The sequence below is a fragment of the Prenolepis imparis genome, unplaced genomic scaffold (genome assembly GCF_030444845.1).
Source record: "Prenolepis imparis isolate NDT839.2.m4 unplaced genomic scaffold, iyPreImpa1.0 SCAF_3, whole genome shotgun sequence".
Taxonomy (NCBI): Eukaryota; Metazoa; Arthropoda; class Insecta; order Hymenoptera; family Formicidae; genus Prenolepis; species Prenolepis imparis.
In genome coordinates, this window is record NW_028141161.1 from 15,994,377 (window position 1) to 16,019,512 (window position 25,136).

Below are 25,136 nucleotides of genomic sequence, written 5' to 3' on the forward strand. Positions count from 1 at the left end.
CGACGAGAGCGGAGGCACGCCATGAGGGAGAGAGAGCAGGATGGTTGCGATGCTTTGCGATGGAAAGCGCGGGCGGGAGAGAGAGCATCGCGAGTGGAAACGAGAGAAGAACGAAGGACTGGTGCGGAACGTGCAGAGGAGGGTGCGGGAGAAGGGAGGAAGAGAGGACACGGCGAGTGAAAGAGGTCCGGTCTCCGGAAGAGGGAGCGAGAGGGAGAATGCGTGAGAGAGATGCGGGCGTAGGTACACATTTACCTATACATATGTATGTTCCACCCGCCACCTCATCCGCTGCCACCTCATCTCTCCCTCTCTCTTTCTCTTTGCCTTCTCTCTACCTTCCTCCATCCCGGTTCTCCCTTTTCACCCCTCGATCTCTACCTCGCTCTTTGCTTCGCCAAGCTGTAGCTCTCCATCGCTCTTTCCCCTCGTAACCCACCTCTTTCCTCTTTGCGCGTTCTCTCTCTTTCCTCCGTTTATACTTCGGCTTTCGGTCTCTTGTGCTCTTTCCGCCCGCGTATAAGCCGTGCGTGGCGATTTACATTAAACGCCGGTCCGTTTCCCTCCGCCGTTCCGCGGGAAACACGCGCGCGGTGGTTTGGGAGAGAGTGACGGTCGCGAGAGAACCGGGAGAGGGTGAGAAGGGACTTTTCTCTCTTTCTCGTTGCGTTCTCGGGAAAGGGAAAATCATCCGAAAATACGCGGACGCGAGACACGCCGATCCGTATTCGCGGTGTCGCGACGCGAATCTTTGCGGTAGAAGGGACCCCTCTTGGTGCGGTCGCGTCTCGCGATCTCGTCTCTCGATTTTCGCGGAGAGGATGAGATGAGGCCGTATTAACGCCAGAGTACTCGCGGCGGAAGGATGAGGCACCCGACGATTTCTCGCGCTAGGAATCGAGGATCGAAACGATCGCAGCAGGCTTCGACCCCGTCATTATCGTTCGAATAAACTCTTCGTGAAGCACGAGGCCGTAATTTGCACGAGGTTTCTGCGTACAAATTATAACCAAATGTTTAATTATTTATTACATATATGATGGGATACATATAATGTTGCATACACATATAAACGTTTTTCCTATTATTTAAATGTTCCCCTCGCGCGTTTCATATTTTATTATAGCATCCTATATATCTATCCTTCACTAGTATGCATGTGAAAATGCACTTCGCCTTCGGCGAGAGAGCTCGATTCGACCGCAGATTCAAGGATCGTGAACTCTTTCGTCGATCGAAAAATCTTTTTTTTTTTTTTTTTCTTACTCTTTCGTCTCGGCTGAAGAGAGAAAACGCTATTGTATTTATCAGCGAGCTCGGAGCCGAGGCGCAACGCGCTTTGTCCGCAACGCATCGCATCGGTGCATTCGCTATGCACCAACGGCGGACTTTATACGCGCGCTGGCCCTCGTCCTTTCCGATCTCCAGTTGATCGATTTTCCGCGGGGTCGACGACCCCCGCACGCTCGGCTCTCTCACGAACCCCTCCGTTGTTGCTGCGCCCGCCGCGCGAAGAAGAAACGGAAAGGCGCACTTTCGGCGACGACCGCGGTGCATACAACGCCGGACACGCCGGCCATATTTATCGACTAGGACGCACTAGGACGCGCTAGATGAAACTATATATTTACTACGAAACGCGATCAATACTCACAATTCTGATGGGACTAAACATTATCTCGCCGCGCTCGCATATATCTCGTTGCGTCCGCCTATTTTCGCATTCCGTCAAATCGCCCGCAATCGATTAAGCGTGTTGTTTTCTCGCTGAACGTGCATTATATTTTATCTTTTTTTTTTCGTCGACGAGAGACACATAGTGTGTCTCTTAAGCTAGACTGAATCGATAATGAAATTGATATATTGAACACGTGCGATGATGTAAAATCGTATAATGAAACGTTATACATTACATTAACAGCATTTGTTTTAATATGAAGCATTAATTTGATTATGCATACAGAAAAACTTTATATATAAATCTATGTGTCGATACCTCTTTACAGAATACAGAATTATTGCAATATTTTTCCGTCTCGCTCGAATAATCAAACACAGGTATTGCTAATCTAACGCAGATTTAATGGATAAAAATATTCCACGTTCCCTTATGTGTTTATTGTAGCATGAACTTAAAATTGTACGTCGCCGGAGCGTAAATAATCGAGTTTACACGCGACGCAGAACCAGCGTGTTGCGACCAAATTAGTCTACAATGAAAATATTTCGTTGCAATGTCCGTAGAAATATATATTGCAAACACACATTGATCCTAACGCATTCGATTTTTTTTATCTAATCATTGCTCGCATACGATTAAAACGTATTTTAAACGACGACTGGTGACTATTTCCGACTCCGGTGTACGAATTTTATATATCCCGCTCGGACATCGTGGAATAATAGTTTTAGCAAATTTTATTAGTTGAGATCATTGCTATTATTATGCACTGAACGACGTACTACGATACGCTACTCCGAATGGTTAAAATTCGAAAAGGTCAATGACGACTTCTCGACGAGAGAGAAGTCACACATTTAATCCGATCTGGAAAGAGTTAAAGAGTTCTCATCGCGGCCAGCTCGCGGCAATAAAGCCTCCGATGATGCAAATTGATAGCGAATGCGGTAACGCGTGAAATTGGTTAAAGACGCGCGTGCGCCTAGCGCAAATAAACTCTGCGGAGAGAAAAAAATTGAACGCAAATATATCAGATATTATAATATCTGAATTAAAATCAGAAAAATATGTAACATTATATGTATTCTACTATTTATATATAAAATATTATATTTATATTTATTATATTTATATATAAAATATTATATTTATATATTTATTATATTTATATATAAAATATTATATATATAAAATTATATTTTTATAAAATTATGCGAACAATCGCGTTTGGCAAAATTGCGGATAAGAATCATTTGCTCCTGTCAGCTGATCGCGGCGTCGCTCGTGAATTATGTTGGATCGTCAAAGATGATCCAGTGGCGCCTGGGCAACGTCATCTTGGCACCGCGCGACGAGTATTCGGCCCGATATATTTTTCGCGGCCGCATAAGAATAAATTGCATCGCGTTTGGATTGCGTCGTGATCGACTCTCTTGGCCGGCCGTTGCCAAGATCCGGAAAAAGGAGAGGCGGGTTTTCTAGAACGGCTAAAAATAGCGTGTGCACTCTCGCGAAAATAAAATGGCAGCTCTATGGCAGGCGATGGCCGATGAGAAGGAAGGAAGAAGAGGGTGGGGACCGGGACGAGGGAACCAGAAGAAGAAGAAGAAGAAGTAGGAGAAGGCGGGCGCGGTCGCGAATAGTCGTAATAGAAAAAAAAAGAGGCAAAGTATCTAAAATTGGCGGGACTGACTTCGTCCAATGTGCGGCGATGGCGGGGGACCTCTACCTAACGAATACCGGTTGGAAAAGGCTTGGGCCTAGAGTAGGATGTGTCTAGGAACAAAGAAAAGAAAAGAAATAGAAGAAGGCGGGCGGACTTTGAAAGCGGATTCGTGAATCCGTGAGCCTGAGAAAGAGCGATGCGTGCGATACCGGAGATACAACGTGTATTACGACGTGTATGTAAAGAGGATGGGATAGCTTTATTACGGATTACAATACGATGGCGGTCCTGAAGATTCCGCGATAGCGTATCGTAGCTATCGTGCAAGCGTATCGTACCGCAACGTAAAATAAAATATGCGGCGTAATGACGGTAATGTGTGTGTGATATAAATGATATCGATATTATGCTCGAAGATACGATCTCGGAGTGCGTGGTGCGTTAAGCGGGTAATATACTCTTGATCGTAATGTATACAGCGACGAAAACAGCTTTGCGTTTTAATAAAAATGAAAGGCTACTTTGTAATTAATCGTGTATTAAAGTGTTCGGGAACGAGAGTTACTTATCTTTAACGGTGAACTTTACGTTCTGCGCTGACAACTTTCATGAAAAATGAAAGCAAGATCGCGCACATTTGTTTTTCGACAAAATAACTTTTGATATAAGTCCAACACATAAAATAAAACACTTCAACGAAAAATAGTTGATATATGAAATTAAATAAATAGTTGCAGTATTGACATTAATCTTTAATTTTCTTAAAAAATTTTTTTTTAATTTTTAATTTATGGCTGAGAAAAATAATTCAAATTTATATTACAAGGATAAACATGCAAGAAGTTTGAAGTATAAATATGTTTAATTTTATATTTATTATTTTAATATATAAAAAAAATATGTATAGTCTCTTATTTTTTCTGTTTCCAATAATGCGAATCATTATTCATTTTTGACGCGAGTCGTAGTCAGACGCAAATATTTTTAAAAAAGATTGCAAACGAAAAGAAGTAAGTGTTCTTCCCACCAATCTCCGCCGAGTCTCGTTCATGTATGGACCTTGCATCTAGAAGAGCTCCGGAGAGAGGGATGAAAGGTTGCACCATCCAGGAGCAAAGAAAGAGAGAATATAAGTCGTGGGGAGAGGAAGGGAGTAGGAGACAGAAAAAGAGCGAGAAAGAAAGAGAGAGAGAACGTCGACCTTGATGAAAATAACTCGTCGAACTGACCATACCTCTTGCATGTGAAGTTAAAAAGTGCAGCCTCGCTGCAGAGAGGGCTTTTGCCGCGACTTAAATATTCTCTCTTTCTCTGCCTTCGAATGGTGCAACCTTTCATCTTTCTCTGCGAGAGCTCTTGGCTGCAAGGTCCACGTGCGAACGAAAATCGGCGGGAAGAGAGAAAACCTGATTTTTTTTTGTATTTATAATCCCCTCCAAAAGAGCTACGGTATGATTTTTTTCGACTTTTGATATTTTTCTTCTCAACTATTTTTCTTCTCCCCGCAACTATCTATTCGACGAATTAAAACTGTTAAATCAATGAGAGCGCGTCCGTGATAATTTAACCAATCATATAATTGACCCTCGCGTTCTATAAACCTTTGTTCTTGATAATGCTTGTTATCGTTTCAATCATTTAGCATATTCCAGTTTGTTGGGAATTTCGACGCGTTCAATATTAAATATTCTCCGCTTTAATCGAAAAGAAAAAAATGGTTTCGCTCGAAACTGGATTTATGGCCAAATGAATAATAAGACTTCGAGGATATCGAGTGGCGGGTATCGTGGAAAGGATCTCGTGTATAAGAAAGATTCGAGAGGCCGTGAGAGAGATTAACGTGGGTGGGTTGGAAGTAGGATCGAACGACCTCAACTTGGACATGAACCAGCAGCAGTTCGCAGTATCGACGTAGTTTTACAGATGTTGAGGTGACCGATTGCGCTTTCGCTACCAACAGCTGACACATTCGAAGTCGAATTTACGCGTGGTTCACTTCTCAACTAACGCGCCTTGCCGTGATATTTAAATCGTGATTAAACAATGCATTGTATTATAACGACTAGTGGTCTTCGAGTCTCGTTTTCGTGTTGGATTACAACACGCGAGTAAGAGACGAAACTATTTTAGCATCATTCTGATATAGAATACGTTGATTATTCAATCTCTCCCTGTATTTAATGTAAATTATATATATTATTATTTATATTATGGCTAAATTCGGATAACGCAATTGTTAAGTTATAAGTTAGTTTTAGCTAGTTTTGTCGTTTAATCGTAATATAAATAAAAACACTATTCTGATTTGCAAAATGTGAATTTCACCGATAAATGAACAATCTCATTAATTTTCCAGGAATTTTGTATGACGTTAAGTCCGCCCGAAACCCACGTCGTTGCACCGTGCATAGCGTCCGGATTTTGCACAACAATGCAACTGGGATTTGCGCTGCGAACGAGTTTTTACTGTCATCAGTCATCAGGCAAACGGTGAGTTCTCATATTTACCTAACGTAGCAGTAGAGCGTGTGCATTCGCGCAGATAAATCATCATCGTCTGGTATCGCGCGCGCGCGCATATACGTATCTGTGTGTCTATGTGTGCGGCATATAAATATAAACATCAACCTGTCATCACCACCAATTCAATGTCGAGGGTGGGCACTTTTTATCTCGTGGCTCTGCGTCCCCATTACTTACCCACGACCCCGACAAAGTGCACGTTTGTAAAAAAGTATCCTAGAAAAAAACCTCTTAAGGGTGTCATGATTAGGGGTTAGTTAGCAAGGGAAAAAAAGGGTACGCGAGGGTCGCGATGGTTTTCCCTAGCAGGTTGCGTATTTTTTTGTTTGGCTATTGATTTTCATCCACCTGGCTGAAAAACGAGCGGGGTGTTGCTGCTCGAAGGGAGGTTCTTTTTTCAAAGCGTATCGCGTTAGCTCTCGAAACAAGGTGCGCTTTTACAAAGTGTCCTGCAAAGTGTGTACACGTTTTCTAATGCGGAAATAATGCGATGTTTCTATCGGAATAAAGAGAGGGATAAATAATAATGATAGCTTAATGATATTTTGTAATAAAAAAATTGTTCTTTCTCTCTCTTCCTCTTTGTCAATTATGACGTTTAATCAATTTTATGTCTCGCTGCTCTTATTTCGAGTGACTCCGAGGATTCGGAGTTCGACCTCATTCAACCTCGTTCGGAATGTAAAGCGCGCGTCAATATAAAGACAGTCGCGCCGTTGTTTTGACGTCCATTTGGTTCGTTGAAAACTCAAAATTACCCGAGGCAGGGAGTCTCGCCGCCGTGTACTCTGCAAATTAAATAACATTGCAATGGGTTAACGAAGTGTAGACTCTGTCGCTCGGACGCCTATCAGTGCGCCCACCCCCTGTTTTACCCCCTTCACCCTCCATCTTTCAGTTTCGCCCCTACTCTGCGATTTACTATCTAAGTGTCGCCCTTCCTCGTCCCCACTCAACGGCCTATTTTACCCCACTTTTCCGCCGTTTCCCCTCTTTCGCCCAAGGCTGGCCATCCCATACACCCTCCCACCCCCGCGACTTATCCCCACCCTGGAATCTCACCCTTCCGAGGAAAAATAAGCGGCCGGACACCTTACGGGTTTTCGCCTGCTAGGCCGCGATTGGTCGTCTATAATCTGCAGGTAAAGTCTACGTTTTGGTGGAGCCTACCGAAAATGCGATCTTGCAAACAGGAAGCTCACATTCAATACTCATATGAAATTAATGTGTATCTTTACTTTGTCGTCTTGGAATCAACCTTCTTACAAAAATTTACCAGTTTGATCCATTGAAAAATTTATCGTAAAAATATTATAAATATTGAGATATCTCTCTCTCTCACAGAGAGATGTAAATTTTTCATGGAACGCCGCTGCTATATTATGAAAATAATATATTACAAATGTTTAGATTACATTTACGTAATAATAAAAAATCACGGGCGTAATGAAAATTGTGTATTAAAATATTATATTAATATTTATGTGAAGCTATTTTTACGTTGCAATATTTCTTCATTAGCATATCATGACTGATAAAATATAGTTGTACGCGCCTTTTCAGTGGTCGAATCGTTCAATGAAAATCATATGATGTGGCTCTACAAAGTGTTGCCATATCTATTTACTACTTGCGGAGTAAATTATGCGACGGTAGAACAATCGATTAATGACTTGAAATATTTATTTTCTCGCTAATCTGATTTGTTGAGCGGTTAGCGCGAAAAAGGTCGCACACCGTGTCGACAGATTTGTTAAACGATAATTATATGGCCGCGGATAATCGATGTCGATTCCGAAATAAAATGCAAACTGCGAGTCGCAAATGTTTGGCGAATTTCACGATCGACGATGAACGGCCGCGCGCGAACCGCACGCCTCCGTCCGTGAAATCTCGTTAGTTTAATTATTTGTGCGTGCTGAAAAGTTAAACGATAGAGATTTTTGCCCGCGCTGTCGGCTTATCGACAGAAACGTAAATACGAAGCGCTCCGGTCGAATTTTTTATTTATACCTCTACTATTTTATCGGACAGCCATTAACGATTTGGGTACGGTGACAATATTTGTTCGGTGACGGTGAAACGATGAATTGGCTAATAATAAATTTATTTTTTTTATTAAGCTACGTGTATTTTATTGGATGAAAAAAAACCTCCGCGTTTCTAGTAATTGTTTAGACTAATTCTCTCAACGATATAGTGTGTGTCTCACGAGCGACATGCTTCTGAGTCGAGAACTCGACCGAAAATCGAAATGCAAATGTCCCAGGACCACCCATCCGGAGGGCTCTTTAAATCTCTCGCACGTTTACCGGCCGGCTCTCGTTTGTTTATTTTTTAATTAAAGTCTTCCGCGGAGGCAGCTTCTCCTGGAGCGGTGGCGGGATTAAAAAAGGTCCCCTGGAGTTATTAAGCTAATAATGTGTCTCGTGCCGCGTGCCGTATCCTCCGTACGTAGATACGGAGTGACAAGGAGTGAGGCAAAGAGATGCGAAGAGAAAGAGAAGGAGAGAGAGAAAGAAAGGAGAAAGGGTCGAGGAGGGAAAAAGATGAGTTGCGAAGGTTTAGACGAAGGATAAAGAGGAGGAGAACAAACTGGTGGAAGAGAGGATTCGTAATGTGGGAAGATGGTCGACTGGCAAAAAAAAAGAGGGTCTAGAGCGCAAAAAATCACTCCGGCACGCGTACACAATCCCGTCCCTTGCATCGAAACGATCCTACCGATACCCACGAAAGTTTGCGACGACTTAGCTTTCCGAGACGACCTCACGCCTCGGAATGTAGACACGCGGTCAGTTTGGCGCGGCTCTCCGTGTGTGCTGTCAAAGTTTCCGTCGAACGTCACTCCTTGGTCTTATGAAAAATAAATGCAGTCGGATTTACCCTGTCGGGGCCGAGAGATCCTCCGTCGTATGTTCTCTTAAAACATTTCTAATTACTAATTTATATAAATTTTTTTTCATTTGAATTTCAATTTGCCAAAAGCAGCAAATATATAAATAATTGTGAAAATAAGAGATCGCTTATAAAGTTAATATTTGCTTGCTAATTTTAAAAGATGTCAATTAATGATGATAAATTTTAGTCTCTTTTTTTTACAAAAAACTTTTCGAAACACAAAACGTTATCAACTCAACTTTCGTGATCAAAAACAACTGTGAATTATTTTGATCGGATATAGCTTGTGTAAATCGTTATTTTATGAAGCTTATATATACTTGATATTTAGGAGAGGACAATTACATTTCGAAGAAAATGGGACGATAACGCAATTGTTATAAACAATATCAAGTCGCGTGCGCGCAAAAGAACAATTTAATGCAAGTACGAGAAACCTTTCAATTATGAATGTTTTAGACGCAGTCTTGAATGCATCCTTTATAACAAGGAATTTATATCCCAGCATATCGAACCATTTTCCTCGCCTGTGATGCAAGCGTTTGTCACCATTGTAGATGTTTCTGAAACAGACTCGTAGGCAGGAAGATAGGTAGGATGGAGAAGGTAGTAAAGAATGGCCAGACTCCGTGGCGGAGTAAAGCATGAAATAAACTCTCTATTATTGAGAATTTATGCAAAACTTTCCGGCGCAACACACAACATTCGTAACCGCCGCAGGTAACACTGATAAAAATGAAAGATCAGGAGCATCGATAAATCACATTCCAATTCAAATTCTCAGTACACAGATCTTATTTAAGTTTGCAATATACGAAATAAATTAGACGAATAAATTAGTCAAACATTACACTGGAGAAATGTTTGAAAATGACAAAATATATATCTATTCAATTAATGTATCTTGAATGTGTAAAAATAGATATCGTTGATATTTTGAAACTTACTCGTGCTAATTACAAAATAAAAAAAAATGAATAAAAGCGAAAATACCTTACGATGAATCGATTTATTCATTGTAAGGCGCAGGCATTACACGCATAATAATCCGATGCAATAGAAGTCGAGTCGTGTCGATATTCGTCGTGAGAGAGTAAAGAAATCGCGCGATGACGATGTCGAGACTTGGGAGGAACGAACAACGAGAAAACGAGAAAACTGGAAGACCGAAAGGGGTTGCAAAGAATGGCCGGAGGCTGTGGAAGGATGGAGGAAGGAAGGAAGGTCCGCTCGGCTGTCTCTCACCCTCTCGGACCACCCGCGCCTCCTTTTCCTCCGTCGCCCTCTTGCCTCTTCCTGGCCGTCATCTCCGGGGCGATTTTCCACGGCACCTAAGAGAAGGGGCCAATGAGACGCTGGGCGTCGGTATTGATCCGAGGCGTCGTCCAGGAGACGCCCGCTCCAAGACGCCCGGCTTGCCCGGCGCGAGAGAGCGGCCCCGCAGTTCGAGATAAAAGGACGAAAGCCGCTCCTGGAGACGAGCCGCGGGTCCTTCCGCCTTCCGTGTGTTCTCTCAAACCGTCCGCATGAAACCTCGTATATGATCCGACATGGTCCGCGCACTCCTGGCCGCCACGATACGTGCAGGGCTCGTGCCGGCAACGTACGAGTCCTTTATGAGGGTAATCCGGCCGAAAAGTGTGTCGATCACCATCGTTGGTTTATAGGTACGCGGAAATATTTTTTGTTTTTTTTTTCCTCAAATCAATTAACGTCATTTGGTTCTTCGTCATGCATCCGCTCTCATTTGCTATACTTAAGAGATGAATGAAAGGAAAATGAAAGTTCTTTCCATTATATTCTTATGACAAATTTTATACTTAAAGAATGGTTATTATTTTTTTGACGTTGCTATAAATTAAAATAATATTATTTTATTAAAAACATAGGTAAAAAAGGAAAGTTTCTAGCAAAATTGAATTCATAATTTAATAAGCTATGAGTAATATTAGAAACCTTATGAAATATATGTATTCTCTTTCTTTGTCCTTGTTCGCTTCAAATAAAATAACATTTGCGAGTCGCGTTCGCAATGTTTGAAGCCCTGAAAGCGTAACGAGCGGTTTGTCGTGCTCGATTCGGCAGAGACCTCCGATTACTTCTCTAGATCGAACCTCATTTAGTTCGGTGCGTTTAAAATTAATTATATACTCTGTTATCAATCACATCCGGTTGCCATGGTAACGTAGCATCCCTTGTCGTATCATGCCGGTCTCTTCAATAGCTCGCTCCCATTCGCGTATGACAAGCATAACCGGCGAACAAATACTGCACCCGAATTCGCGAAAACACGTCTTTCCCGCTCGAGAGAAAACACCGTCGACACCTTTCTCGGCCAAATGAAACGAAAACATGTAACACGAATGACAGAGTGGAACATAAAATCATCGCTCATCCGCGCGTCAGGTCGGATTCTCGCAATCAGTCAACTTCGTACTTTGTTAACATTGTCTTTGGCTAAAACGGGCATATATCGTCCATTTGTTTTTCGTTATATTTTAATTTTTGTCACATCTTTTTTTAAGAATATTATATAAATTATATAATTATATTTTGTAATTTATATATTTTATATGCAATTATAAAACATAATTGCATATATTTATTGTAACTAATTATACAAGTCGATCGTTTAATAATCTCTCAATGAAAATGTCTCGTAATTTTTTTCGTTCGACTACGAGTGAAAGTCCTGCCGCGTGAAACACTTTTTTTTTATATATTTCTATTTCCCTCGGCGCGCTGAGAGGATGCCAAAATATTTGACAGGTTGATAGTGCGAGAACTGAAGCGGCGACGTTATTCCACAATCCGCGCGGCAATCTTGGCCGGTGTGAAAGGATACCCGAAGGAATTTCCAATGGACGCGCGACGCCTAAGCTTTCAGTGGCGCGCGTCGGGACGCCGCTCCTTTTATTTTCCTTCAATTTCCTTCCTTTCAGGTTTCCCATCAGCCTTTCCATTAATATTAAAACAGGAGCGTAGCCTCGCGAGGGCTGTTTCAAAGAGGGTGGCGGTGGCGTTTCAGGCCGCGCACGACTCTGTCGAGGTACCAACCGGCGACGACGATGGTGGGGGTCGAAGGACCACGGTGAGGGAGGGCTAAGGGGCGTTCGGCTCGTTTTTCATCTTGATCTTCTAGAGTTACCAATTTGAACCAGCTAGACCCATCCTTTCGCCCCGCTGTCCCGTCTCTTTATCTCGACTCGCTGAAATAGGTGTGCTTAATTTAAAAGACAATTTCTTAGGAAAATAATTCTGAATATATATATAAACTGATATGTAATTTCTTTCTAGTAGAAATTAATTATAATTATAATTTATTGTGCTTCAGTCGTATAATGATTATATCGGCGTATCTTAGAATTGATCGAAGAAGTTCGACAAAGACATTCGTGGGAAAGCTTCCGGTTCTTGGCCGGTAACTCGCGATTATTTATCGTGACCTGACCCTTTCTTACGCAACCCTCCGCCGCGGGCAACCCCTCAGGGTCGACCAACGGTCAGCGAACCCCCGTTTCGGGCATTATGGGAACCGGTTTTTCGAATGCGCGCGGTACGGCTGCAATTTTTCCGGAGAATTTTTATCGCGAACCCGTTTGACCGGTCAAACGAACGTGTGTCCAGGTGGTCACTTCCTGGCCACCCCAGTTTGGGTCATTCTTAATCCCCCCTCCCTTCTCCCCCTCTGTTCCCGTCGTCGCTTGCTGCTTCTTAATTCCGCGACACGATTTGCGGGAACGTAAATGCGCTTCGTGAATCCTCCGTCACGTTCAATTGCCTCTTTACACGATCGATTTTAACGAATACATTTTCAACAATATTTACGGAAATTATGTAATTTCGGCGACTTCAGATTTTCGTACGAGAAAAACGAACTTAATTTCTTTACATGACGCAAAAAGCCATAATAGTCGGAAATAATATTTTATTGCATCAGTGCAACGTGAAAATTTTCAATCTCTGATTTTTAGAAATACATCCTGCTTCATTTGTAATTAACTGAGCTTATCGTATTTCTAAATCGAAATGTATATGGGTAAATATTCTGCCGGATATCCACTCGCATAATACGAGTGGTTGATTTTATGAGTAATATATATGAGAGCGGAAAGTTCGGTAATTAATGGCTTTTATTCGAGAGCGGCGAATGAGTGAAATAAACTCGGTCGCAAGTAATTCGAACGTCATGTCAATCTATATAAAGCTTTATAAAATTTCTCCTTGCTCAGAAGTTTTGGCGCGTTGGAGTTTAATCGAGTCCGCTGCGGTCTGATGATTACCTGTTCTTTTTTTTTTTACCGTGATACGCATATTTTTACGCCATGATTAATCATCGCCGAATAATTCTCGAATGAAGTAACAAATGAAATTTGCGAATAAATTTTAATCGCGACTTACAATTCGCTTCGTTATTTTCAACCATGGCGGCTTAACGTTCCGCGTCGCCATTAATCTTGATACTCGGCCCGCGCGATGCCCGCCGCTTTTTGTCGTGCCCCGGAACTAATGCGCGCGATTTCACGTCTGACAAGACGTTGAGAAGGTTAGCTCGCCTCTTCAGTGTTTTACATTTGCATTCGATGGCAAGTCGTGCGGGGGGAGGAAGGAAGGCGGGGGTGGCGGCGGCGGAGACGGCAGCGGGTGGTGGCGGCGAGAGGCAGCGAAGAGGGGCGAGGTGGATGGGGGTGATGTTTTGTAAGATCTGCTCGAGAGACCATTCGTCTTAGTATCTGCCTCGGGGGGCGGTGAAATATAAGCTAGATCTACGAGAAAGATAAATGAATCCATCCTCCCGTCTCTCCCGCCGCTCTCTCACCTCCTCCGCCCCCGCTTTCCACCCTCCAACCTCCCTTTCGCCCTGCCGACGCTACCCTCTCGCACGTCGAGAGAAAACCACCCGGGACAAGAGTATCGTTCTCGCGGCTTGCTCCATTTCTACTTAAGGAACACGTAAAAAGGGGAACGCCTCGATTATGCCGATTATGACGATTTATCCGTCGTAGAGCGTGCGCCATTTGCGAGATGACATTGCGAGTCCTGCAATTAATCACCTCAAATTACGGCGATCGTACGAGGAACGTGCAATTATACAACGCGGAGATAAATCGAGAGGGAAGAAGGGAAGAAGGCGAATGAGACGAAACGTCCTAAAAGTAGGCCGACAGGTGGAGAAGGCGAAACGCGGTGCGCAAGGTGCGTAAAAGGCGACACAATCGCGGGGGAACGAGATTCGATCGAAGGGACCGTGGACGACGGCGGAGGAAAAAAAGGAGGAAGAAAGATGGGGAGAGGGGGATAGGAGAAGAAGAGAAATAATTTCGATGCGATGAAGAAGAAGCCGACGGGCTCCTGCGTCTGGCGGCGTCTGCGGAGTCGGCGCCCGCCCCCTTTTCTCCCCCGCTGGATAAGCATCGCTTTGCATACGATCGCCATTTTGCGGGGAGCATAATTTAAATTTCGTTCCATTGTTTTGTCGCTCTTCTTACCCTCCCCCCCTCCGCCCCCTCCTTGGCCCACCCTCGGAGCGGAGTTTCGAGTCGCCGGCTCCGGGGGCCACCCTCGCCCCCACCTTCGTCACGCAACCCTTCGTGCACCACCGCGCCGTGCCTTCGTGCGATCCCCCTTCGTGCCACCGCCGCCTTCGCTACCGGCGCGGTGGTGTTACCGTACCCCGCCAGCGGCAGCGGCGGCCATTTGCATGAAATTAGAATCAGAATTTTCTTGCCGGAAAATTGGCCCCTCGCCGCCCAGCCATCTCGACAGTGACTGCGAAAATTTTAATTAATTCGCTGCTGGGCGATGTCGCTCGGCGCCCGAGATTTAGGCACCATCCGTAACATCCGATTCGTATCGCACGATTCTAATAAGAAAGCGCAACCCCTTGCGATTTTCATGTATTTATTTGTATTTATAATCTGTTTCTTGAGATATCTATCATTTCTATATCGTCTACACACAGCCGTTCATTGATACCGTACTCGAGTCGCGAATAATCGACAAATATTGCATCCAAACATCGAGGCGAGCCTGGCCTCCAATTAAAAGCTCTCGACGCTACGAGATTTTTATAAAAGCGGCGGCCCGGCCACAATTTCTATAAATGCGATTTGTTAATTTAAAGCGGGGTTTGCGGCATAATTACAACTTGCTACATCGGCGATACTTACGGTGTCTGCTGTAAGTATTTCACCGTCATATTAAAGCTCGTAAGCTCGTTATCTCCCGCGAAAGGCACGATAGACCCTCGGCTCCGGCGAAAGGTAATGTACTACTCCGGTGTAGGAGAGGACACGCCGAGCGTTTCATAGCGTTTAGCCTTTATAGCGTGTGGTTCTCTATGCAGCCATCTCTCGAGGTAGCTCGTCGTCGTCGTCGTCGTCGCCGTCGTCGTCTTCTTCTTCGTTCTCCGACCGTCCCCCGCGCCGGTCCTCCTCAGCCTCTCAGGCTCAGCCTCTGCAAGCTCGCGGCGCCGCGCTACGACGGCGCTACGCCGCGGGAACAATGGACCGAAATAAATAGCCCGTCTTTCGTCTTTTGTTTCTTGGGGGCCCATTGTTGCCTGCCGTAGATAAGAAAACAAGAGACTCTGTCGCCGTGTTTACGAGCCCCGGCCCCGGGGCTCTCTCTCTGGATTCTGCGGCCCCCTTTTTGCCTCGCCACACACCGCTACCTCCGGCCTCCGTCACCGCTGCCGCGATACCGCAGTCTCCGCCACCGTCACCGCCGCCACCTTCCACCCACGTGCGCCTCTTCTTCCTCCTCTTCTCGCAACCCGCTCGTATCCGCGTCTCTCTCCCTTTCGTCTTTCGTAATCCTTCTTCGCGCGCGTCGCGCGACGTTCTTCGAAATCCGGCTGACACCGTCGCCGCTTTATTCCACCTGTCTGCCAGACACTGTAAAACTGCGTGAAATTTGCGGATTTGGAATATCGAGAGAAAGAGAGAGAGAAAAATTACAACGATTATTTGTCGTTCAATTGAATTGAATGACTCATTTGGATATATACGTTTTATTTCAAAGCTACAAATAGACATTCGTTCGTTGACTTTTTAATTAAATTTATACGTATATTTTACCTAATCGTCTAATTCGTCTTGTTTTAAAGTCGAAAGTCAGAAAGAGATAAAAGGAGCGTTTAAATTTAAAACCGCGAAATTTTCTTCGCAGATGTGATCGCTAAAATAAAACGCTTCTATTTACATATTTGAATAGACATTGAGAAAGAAATCTCGAATAAAATGTATCGATGGTGCAGAGGAATGGCGAAATCAAAAATCTAAATTAGCTGCAATTACCGCGAGCGAGTTAATCAAATGAAACTTTCCTGAATTACAGTTATCACAATTTCGTTTCGTAATAAAACAGAAATTCCTCAATTACACGATTTCCTCAACTCCGGGATAATAGTCGACGTTCCATTGCGCGATCGCTAGCGATTTCGTTCAACGGCGAAAGATTTGCGCGGAGCGCGCAAACTCCTCTAATTTAACATTACATTGAGATATACTTTTTTTATTATTCATCGCGCTAATTGCGTTACCTTCAACGTATCGTCCAACTCTGACACTTAACGTCGTTCTGTCGCATTCGCACTCTCGATCGCGATGATTGCGCGCTCACGTTTATTCCGGGGGCTACCAGTCTCTCCCGTCTTTTATTTCGTCGCAACAATAGAAAAGAATCAGTACCGTGGAGCGGTTTGACAACGGCATTGCGAGCATTGGGGCATTCACGAACGTCCTGACCGGTGAGTGTGTCGGTCTATGCAACCCCTGGACACGCTGGACATCGGACAGCCGTGATCCCGTTGGCCGGGGGAGCCTAATTTCGAAAACGGTAAACTGGTTTGTCCAGTTTCCACCTTTATTCGCTCCTTCGGCCTTCCTTCCTTCCTTCCGTGCCACGCCGCGCTGCTCGTAGGGTTAGCCGTACAGCCGACTGGATCCAAAAAGAAGAGCGGGTTCGGGGGGGACCGCAGTGGCGGTCACTTTTTCGACCGGGGTCCAGTCGGTCAGTTCTCATTGGACATTGGTCACAGTTATTCGCGATTTTTCGCGACGATCGGTTGCGTCGCGAAGACGTACGTTCTTTGAATTTTTCGCGAACCCACGGAAAGAGTTTCCCCTTTTTGACGTGTGCTCTCGCGCAGTGCAATTTACTCTGAATATTGTTGCGAAACTCGTGGAAAATTGGTGCTTGCATAGCAGCGGAAACATTTAATTTAATCGCTAATGTCTTTGCATTAGAATATACGATTATTGGATACAAATTTTATATTTGAAAGAGAAAGAACGTCGTAATTCCGTAATTGAAAATGTAAATGAGAGAGAAAAAAATGCTGATTATCAAAGAAGATGCCAGAGTTATCCGAGCGTTATCAGAGTTTCTCGCTCAAACTATCGCTCTTCGAGATGCAGAAGGAAGCTGCGAAGGAGGCCAAAGTTTGGTGGAAGCTCGCGACAGAGACAAAAAGGGTTCTCGGAGTTTCTTCCTGACCCCTCGATCTCCATCCGTGCACCCTCGCGCGATTCTCTCACTTTCCCCGGGGCTTCTACGTTTCAAGGAGCTCGGTGTAATTCAAATTCGGTTAATTCCGGTGATTTTTCAAAGTTTCATTAGACGCCGCCGGGCGGCAGGAGTGGGAGGGGGAGGGGGAGAACGTAGCCCCCGCGGGTGAAGTATGGCCCCATACTTTACTCTGCGGTCGGCGAAGGCGTCTTAGGCAACTAAGGAATCCTGGAATAACAGGACTTGCGAGCACACGAGGCGATGGTGGGTGGATGAAGAAGGACGAGGAGGAGAAGGGCGGAATATAAGGGAGGTGGGTTTATACCAAGGCAAAGGATTGCCGAGCGTGGTTAGGCGGGTGCGCGGCGAGGGGGCACGGCCGGAAGGAGATCCGAAATTGAAGCTACCTCGATTTAGATTAGACGAATTTATATCGCTCGCCGGGAAAATCGCTCGCGGCAACTCCCGAACGGCTGGAAGTCGCTTTCTTTAGACAAAATGAAGATTCTACGCTTTCGCGACGGAGTATCACAGAGTTTCCTTCATTCATTAATCTCGCTTTTTGAGCACGCGATGCATCCGAAGATAATCAAGTTACAGAATTTCCTACAATAAGATTTCCATGAAAAATTATTTATTATTATACTTTGAAAAATATCGAAATATAATTTAGCAAAATACTGTGTATCGGAATCTATTGGTTTTATCGTATCGAGAAAAATGTTTACACGAAGCAAAGAAGAAAGCTGAATTACTAGACAATCGACATAAAATATAGGACGAGCCTCCTGCAATCTGCCGTAATTTATGGTCGCCGTAAACATCGTTGAAATTACAGTCTGATTACTTGCGAGACTTTCCGGTCGCTCTTCGGTTATCATCGTAATGAGGCCACGCGGCGACGGTGGTACCGGGTGGTAGGATCTTTTTTTCTCCCGGCGCGTGCATGCGAACGAAAGGCGGCGAGCGTGCATGCGTGCACATGACGCGACATCTGGTCTCCTCTCTCTTCGGTGAATCGTGATTTTTTCACCTAGTTTCTCGGATTTTTCAGCTTCGACTTCCGGTGTCCTTCCGGTCGCCGGCCACCTCCTCGTCACCGACGATTGTTTTCCCGCGCACAGGCCCGCCTTCGTCGTCGCTCTGTCGCGAAATATATATGTATACATATATCACGTGTTGTCGCTCCCATCCTAAATAAGTCACGATAGAAACCGCTCGACAATTTTCTACTGGCAACGCGGAGGGTGGTAACTTTGTAGCATTCATTGGAGAGACAACGGGGAACAACCCCTTCGCGTGCCAGCCATGGTCATTCCACCATCTTCCTACGTTACAAGAGCTAGGAAAGTACTGAAATTACGGTAAATTGCTTCGAGGGGCGGTCTCACCCCCGCGTGGCGTCGGCGCGAACCCCGCGAAAGAAGCACTGCTCGTGCAATTGCAATTGTCGTGGGGGAATAACACGTCTCGCCGTTACTTCGCGATTGGTATGTTTGCGGTCGGCTTTCCTTAGATCTTGTACGCCGCGTTTCTTGCGAGAAATAAATTATTCGAACGCGATGCGAATGAAGGAGATGCAATTACAGGCATTAAGGGAGAGACACGAGGGTCATTACGCAATCCTAAAGAAACCGGTGCAGCGGCTGGCGCGAAAATTCGCTGATGCCAGCTGCTTCCCCGCCGAAAGAATTTCCTCGAGAATCGTTTCGGAGGGTTCCCTTTCACCCCCTCCGACCGACGGCTCCGCGCACTCGAGAGGAGTCCTTGGCGAGGGATGGTTTTAATGATTTTTGGGGGTTGCTCGGAATGGCACCCTTTCTACGGATGGGCGAAGGTGGGCGCGGAGTACGGGGCATTTTTAAGCCCTTACTTTCGGTAGGAACCCTCTTCTCCGGTGCTCTCTCGTCGTAGCCCTTTCTCCGCAGCTTTTACCCCCGGTAAGAGAAAACCTGAGGGTGGTTTGTTTCGGCAGTACGGCAAAGGGCGGACGAGCGGGGTGGTCGGGCGTGCGGGGGAGACGGAAGAGAAAGACTTGTAGTCGGGGGGTGGGTTAGTCGGTCCTGCGCGAAAGATGGCTGGCAAAATGGAGGGATCTCTTTCTATTATGCCTCGTCCCTTGGCACCGGTCTCTCTATACGCTTCGAAGAACTCCCTTATCGATTTCTGAAAAACAGGACACCCGGTTCAGAAAGGAGAAAGAGTCTCCGTTGAGGTCTTTGATCGTCGACACGATCAACGGCCATGTATTTTCCGTCTCTTTGGCTCGATTTTTAATCAATCGTCCTATACCTTTGACAATGACTGCTACATTTAACTGAAGAAAATATTTGATATGAAAATATGAAGATAATATTTTTCGATTTAAGAGAAAGGCTAATTTCCCCTGATTTTGATTAGAAAGAGATCGTCGATTCAAATAAGATTTTCGCAGAGTTACAAAAAACGTACATTTTATATAGTATTTTTAAAAAAACCTTAAGATAAATAGTCACTTTTGGAGGATGAGAAGAGAATATATGAGCTTTTTTTCTCAATTTTAATTCAAGGTTTGTTTTCATAAAAATAAAAAGTTTCATATGCGACTCATATGAAAAAAATACTTAGCGGCCAGAATGACGGCATGTCAGTCGTTTTGCTTTCAACAGGCAAACTGTTTTAAAATCTGAATATGAGCGCCAACACATTTCGCCAAACTTGTTCTAAAGCAATTACGATCGCGGCACGTGGAAAGGTAAATTTTTGTCGAGACCGCGGTATCTCATTTTTCGCGGCCGGCAGCTCACTCGCTTCGCACACGAGTTGAGGTGAAAAAAAAAGGAGACGCAACTTCGAGAAAGTCTCGGGCCGCGCGTTGATGATGAAGCGCGGAAAAGCGCCGTGCGATTTTCCTCTTCGCAGCCTCCTCCTCCACCTCTTCTCCACCCCGCTTCTCTTCTCCTCTTCCTGCTGGGAAAGCGGAGGAGAGGAGTGCGCGGGAAGTCGCCTTCATTAGTAAACTTTCGTTTAAAATTTCTGCCGTTTCGCGAGCAAGGGGATGAGAGGGGAAGGACGAGAGGGGTGACGCCGAGCAAAAACAAACGCGCCCCACCACCCAAAACTCGATTTTAACTTTCGAGATATAATTAATTTTTCGAGACCGCGCGCGCAGCCCCGCGCGTGTATCATCGCCGAGAAAAAAAGGATACGGAACGAAAGGAACGAGTCGTAATTATCTCGAGACGGTTTTACCCAACGGATGAAATGAATAGTCCGAGAGGAGCTTTCGCGCTCTCTAACATCGTCGTTTTGTCGCGATCGATTTTAATATTTTAAACTCCTATGTCTCATGATAATAATTACTCATAAACCAATTAATCTTTTTAACTGTAGTAAATCTAGCAATTCTACAAATTATTTAAATTATTTATAATTTATTTCACAATAAAAACATTTATTGAGACAAGTGAAGGGATATAAATATCTCATTTTTACGAAGTAAGAAAAACATATAATAAACGAGATTTTTGATGTGTATTGCATTCGCAGATTTAAAAAATTGAGATAGCTTTTTGACACGTGTATAATTGATATGCCAGCGAAACGGGAAGCAAACTAAAGTAGAGAAGCTTGTTGAAAAAAGGGATCGTAATCGCGCTTTGCTCGGCGCATTATGAATTTTGTAACCCGCGTCGCTCCGGTAGCCGTAGTCATCTCATTCTCGAAGCGACCAGGGTGTGCGCCATGAAATAAATAGTAACGGAATCCTGTGCGAACTCACCACAACTACCATCTCACGCCGTACGACGTGAGAACCCATAAACCAGGAATAACAAGCCGAGAGACGAGAAACCACCGGAGCTTCTCGCATATACACGTCGAAAAAGTAGCGGCACGGTCGAAGTGTTTGCATAACGTACACGGCGCAAAAATATTATCCGGAACGTAACTCGAGAAAATTACTCCCGTACGTTCGAGTAAGAAGGATGACGACAATTATTAAACTGAAAAATGCTAGAGCCGCGTAGGAATATATATACGCCCTACGGAGAATGTTTCTAAATTAAATTCATTATTCTTAAATTATTTTCGCAATTATGCCGCTCTTAAAAGCTTCTTGTATAAAGTTTGCACTTAGATATGTGCATACGTAAATTTATTTACGGAGTAAAATGGACCTGGATAATGTCGACGTTAGATAATAGGCGGTGTAATGTATATAAAAGTAGATTTTTATATAAAGCACAACGAATGACGATGTCGATAGCGAATAATATTTCCGTAATTAAATATACAGAAATTATATTTCTCTCGCATAAGTCTAAAGAATATCTGGTCGAATTTGTCTTGCCGTAGGAATTCGAATGTTAATAATTTATCAGTATTTTTGCGCCCGGGAGAGAGACCGACCATTCTTATAGGATGACGTTCCCGCGGTGTGAAATCGAATTATTATCGGCGATCCTTGGTTCGCTTAATTCGATAATCGTTCGTTCGGAGAAAGCGAATGATCTTTCCTTCTCTACTCTTCTTGTTTTCCCTTTCTCTCGTCCCGTGATTCGGATCACTCTATAGCGGCTTAGCAGCCATCGCGAAGTGCCCGTTGAATTATTCACGGGGATGAAATATTGTTAAAGTGAGGTTTGTATGCAATTTTAATGCAAAAAGGGTCGGGGCCAGGGTGGAAAGGATATTCTTCGGATATCGCTTCATCGATTCCGCGGCCCGTTAATAAGCCTCGTTCGTCGTTGAACCGAAGGATGAGTCTTGCATTTTAATGGAGATCTAAGGAAACGTTACGTTTCCAATTAACATACTTGCTACATAAATCCCGTACGTCCTGTAATTACGTGCTCTAATTTCATAATGCGCGTTTACGATTAATGGTGTCAAATGTGAATTCTTCAGTCTCTCCTTCGCCACATATTTTTCCGACGTGTTTCGTGATCTCCGCGACCGATGAACAGACGCGTTTCGCGGTTAGACGAGAGCTTGTACAGCACAAAGGCGTCGATAACGCGGAACGAGAAAACGATGCGAGAAACCGTGGGCGGAGAGAAAGAGCACGGCAAAAGGAAACGACGACGACGACAACGACGGCGGGGTGGACGACGGGGCGAAAACCCCGTACGAATCGAGAGGGAAAGAGAGCCGAGGATGCACGCACAGCGAGGTTTCTGCGGGCCTCCGCATTAAAACGAGAGGTGAATTCGAGTCTGGCAAAGTTTTAAATGATTTTCGCCGAAGTTGCCTCGCGAGTTGGTTTATTAGGAAAAGTCAATTTGCCCAGAGAGCCGAGCGAACGAACGAGATCGACAAAGAGAAAGAGAGAGGGAGAAAGAGAGAGGAGCGATGCTTTAGTGAGGGCGATGAAGAAAAGGGAGGAAAGAGAGAGAGAGAGGCACTCGACTACTAGTACAGGTCGGAAAAGTCCTACAAAATTACGACGTTGCATTTCTCCTTTCGTAACGCCCACACCGGGGCGGGTACAGCGCCTCGACGTCAATGTCGACGGTGACCAGGGATGCTCGAGAGACGTTCACGATCGCGTCGGTGCGGAGAAATTCAAGGCATCTCGGCGTCAAGAAACGCGCTCGCTGCAAAGTTCCACCGGAAGTACACATCGTAAATTGTATAACTGGGGATATTATAAAATAATTTCTAACTAATTGTAAGTCTTTGCGTTAAAAATATCTCTCTCATCGATATTCTCTCGATAATCGTTTCAACTTTATTGAGGGAATTGCGTATAATATAATAATCTAATATAAATCCAATAATATATGTAAAATGTATATCCAATTATACATTAAAATCTAATGACATTTTAATCGAATATACGAAGTATGTTGAAGATGGAATCTAAACGAAAAAGAATTTTACTATAATGAGAAAAATAAGCGCGCTACATTTTTAATGTTAGGATAATCGAATGATTATGATATCATTATTTAATATATATGACGGTGTGCAAGGCTATGCGAAGCGTATGTATATTTACGGACGCAGAGAATCCCCGCGATGAGAATGTGTAAACAAGCACTCTGGAAAAACTCGTTGAAATCGCTTTTCCCTCCGGCATAAAACGTGGGTCTCTTACGTGAAACAAGAGCCGGGAAGTCGGAGTCAATTTGACCCTTGGGCGCCGCTGACCGTTCGCATCTCTGTGCAGTTAACGCGAACACGCTGGAAAGGGTGACACGGATATATAAGCAAAAAGTGATATCTGGCGCAAAGCGGATACTCTTCTCTCGGGAAAGATAAACCGGGCAGGTTTATATATAAATGGGAATCCTATGTTAATTATATTTTTTTTTTCGGACGCGTTACGCGTAATTTGTAACATTGAGTAGCTCGTGGATCGCGGTACACGAGATGATCGATCTGGACCATTCGCGAGATAGAGATCGAATCGATCAGTGAATTTCTAAGTTGTCTTCGCGAAACGCGACGGAAAGGAGGGAAAAGAAAGATACAATGGATAACTGTCGAGGGTAGCAAGTGGAGAAGCACTTGTTCGTAGAAGCCAAGTTCGTTCGCGTGACGAGAAAGAGAAAGAAAGAGAGAGAGAGAGAGAGAGAGAGAGAGAAAGAGAGAGAGAGAGAAACGACGTGAGACCGTGAGAGAAAGGGCAGAAAAGGGACAGAGCGAGGAGAAGAGAGGTCCAAGAGCGGGTCCACCAGGCTTGCTTCTCCGTGAGGGTGGCTCCTCTGAATCAATAAGAACTGTTTCCCCCGCGGATACCCACCTTCCCGTCCCCCCTCGTCGCCCCGTTCGTCGCCTCGTTCGCGGCACCCCTACAGGCCGACCTACCACCTTCAGCGCTGCTCCTCAGTTTTCTCCCCTTTTTCCTTTTATTACCGCGAGGTGGAAGAGTGGGTGGGTCGACCCCGGAGGCGGGAGCGGCCATCTTTATTTCTCTCCTACCCTCCACCTCGACCTCGTCTTTCTCCTCCGGCTTCTCCTTTCGTCTTCTCCATCCACCGGGGTAGGTCCTACGACCTCCATCCGTCTTGCCTCGCCGAGCTCCCTCTTTCTCTCCCTCTGACTCTTTCTTGCCCGCTTCCCTCGCTCACTGACGTGCGAGCTCGACCTTTTGGAAACGAGAGCCGCTTCCAACGGTGTCTTTCCACCTCTTCTTATTCTTACCGCCCTTCCCTCTTCTACCAGCATGTCGCCTATCCGGCGCCCTTCTTCCACTCTTCCGCGCATCCCTGCCCCCTTCCTTCGGGATATTTCAGCAGTTTTCTATAGATCGCGCTCGCCGGGACGAGCGCCGGTAGCGAACTGTCGCGAAGAAACAAACTTGTCTTAGACGATAACCGTCGTGTTACAACCGGCGGATATTTAGATTCCTTATCTAGATTACTAATGTTAATATGTAGCAGTCGTGAAGACTTGAATTTGAACGAATAAATGCTCTTATGCAATTGCTATCATTATTAGCGGTTATCGAATGTAACGATACAGCGGTCAAACCGCTATGGACTTTCGGGAAAAGTAGTTACAATGGTAGTTATGTATCATTGTTACTGACATTTTAAAGAATTAAACGTACTTCGTGCATCTCTCCTTATCACCATTCCCGGGAACGAATTAGACACGCGATTGTTGCGTTAACTCTACCATGCGCTCGGGCTAATTTATTAGTCTACTTCGCCTATGTCTAATGCTTTAATTACTCGTGCCAAAGTTACCGCACTTAGAACCGTCAAATTATTAATTGTAATTGGTATCGATTATTGCCAAAGTCATATATACGAAATAAAAAAAAAGTTTTCAATGATGAATGGATTATTTCTCAGATAAAATCTGGACCGCGAAGATGCGAGCTCGCGAGCTCTCTCTCTCTCTCTCTCTCTCCTTCTTCTTCTTCTT

The 25,136-nt window shown here is 44.6% G+C and overlaps 1 protein-coding gene across 1 annotated transcript in view; it reads left to right on the forward strand.

Moving 5' to 3' along the window:
- LOC145934343 (uncharacterized) overlaps positions 1 to 25,136 on the forward strand; it is a 149,784-nt gene that overhangs the window by 27,216 nt on the left and 97,432 nt on the right. The window contains exon 3 of the mRNA XM_083034702.1: positions 5,704 to 5,837. Within this exon, the coding sequence (XP_082890828.1) occupies positions 5,704 to 5,837 (134 nt within the window). The remainder of the gene's footprint in view (positions 1 to 5,703; positions 5,838 to 25,136) is intronic.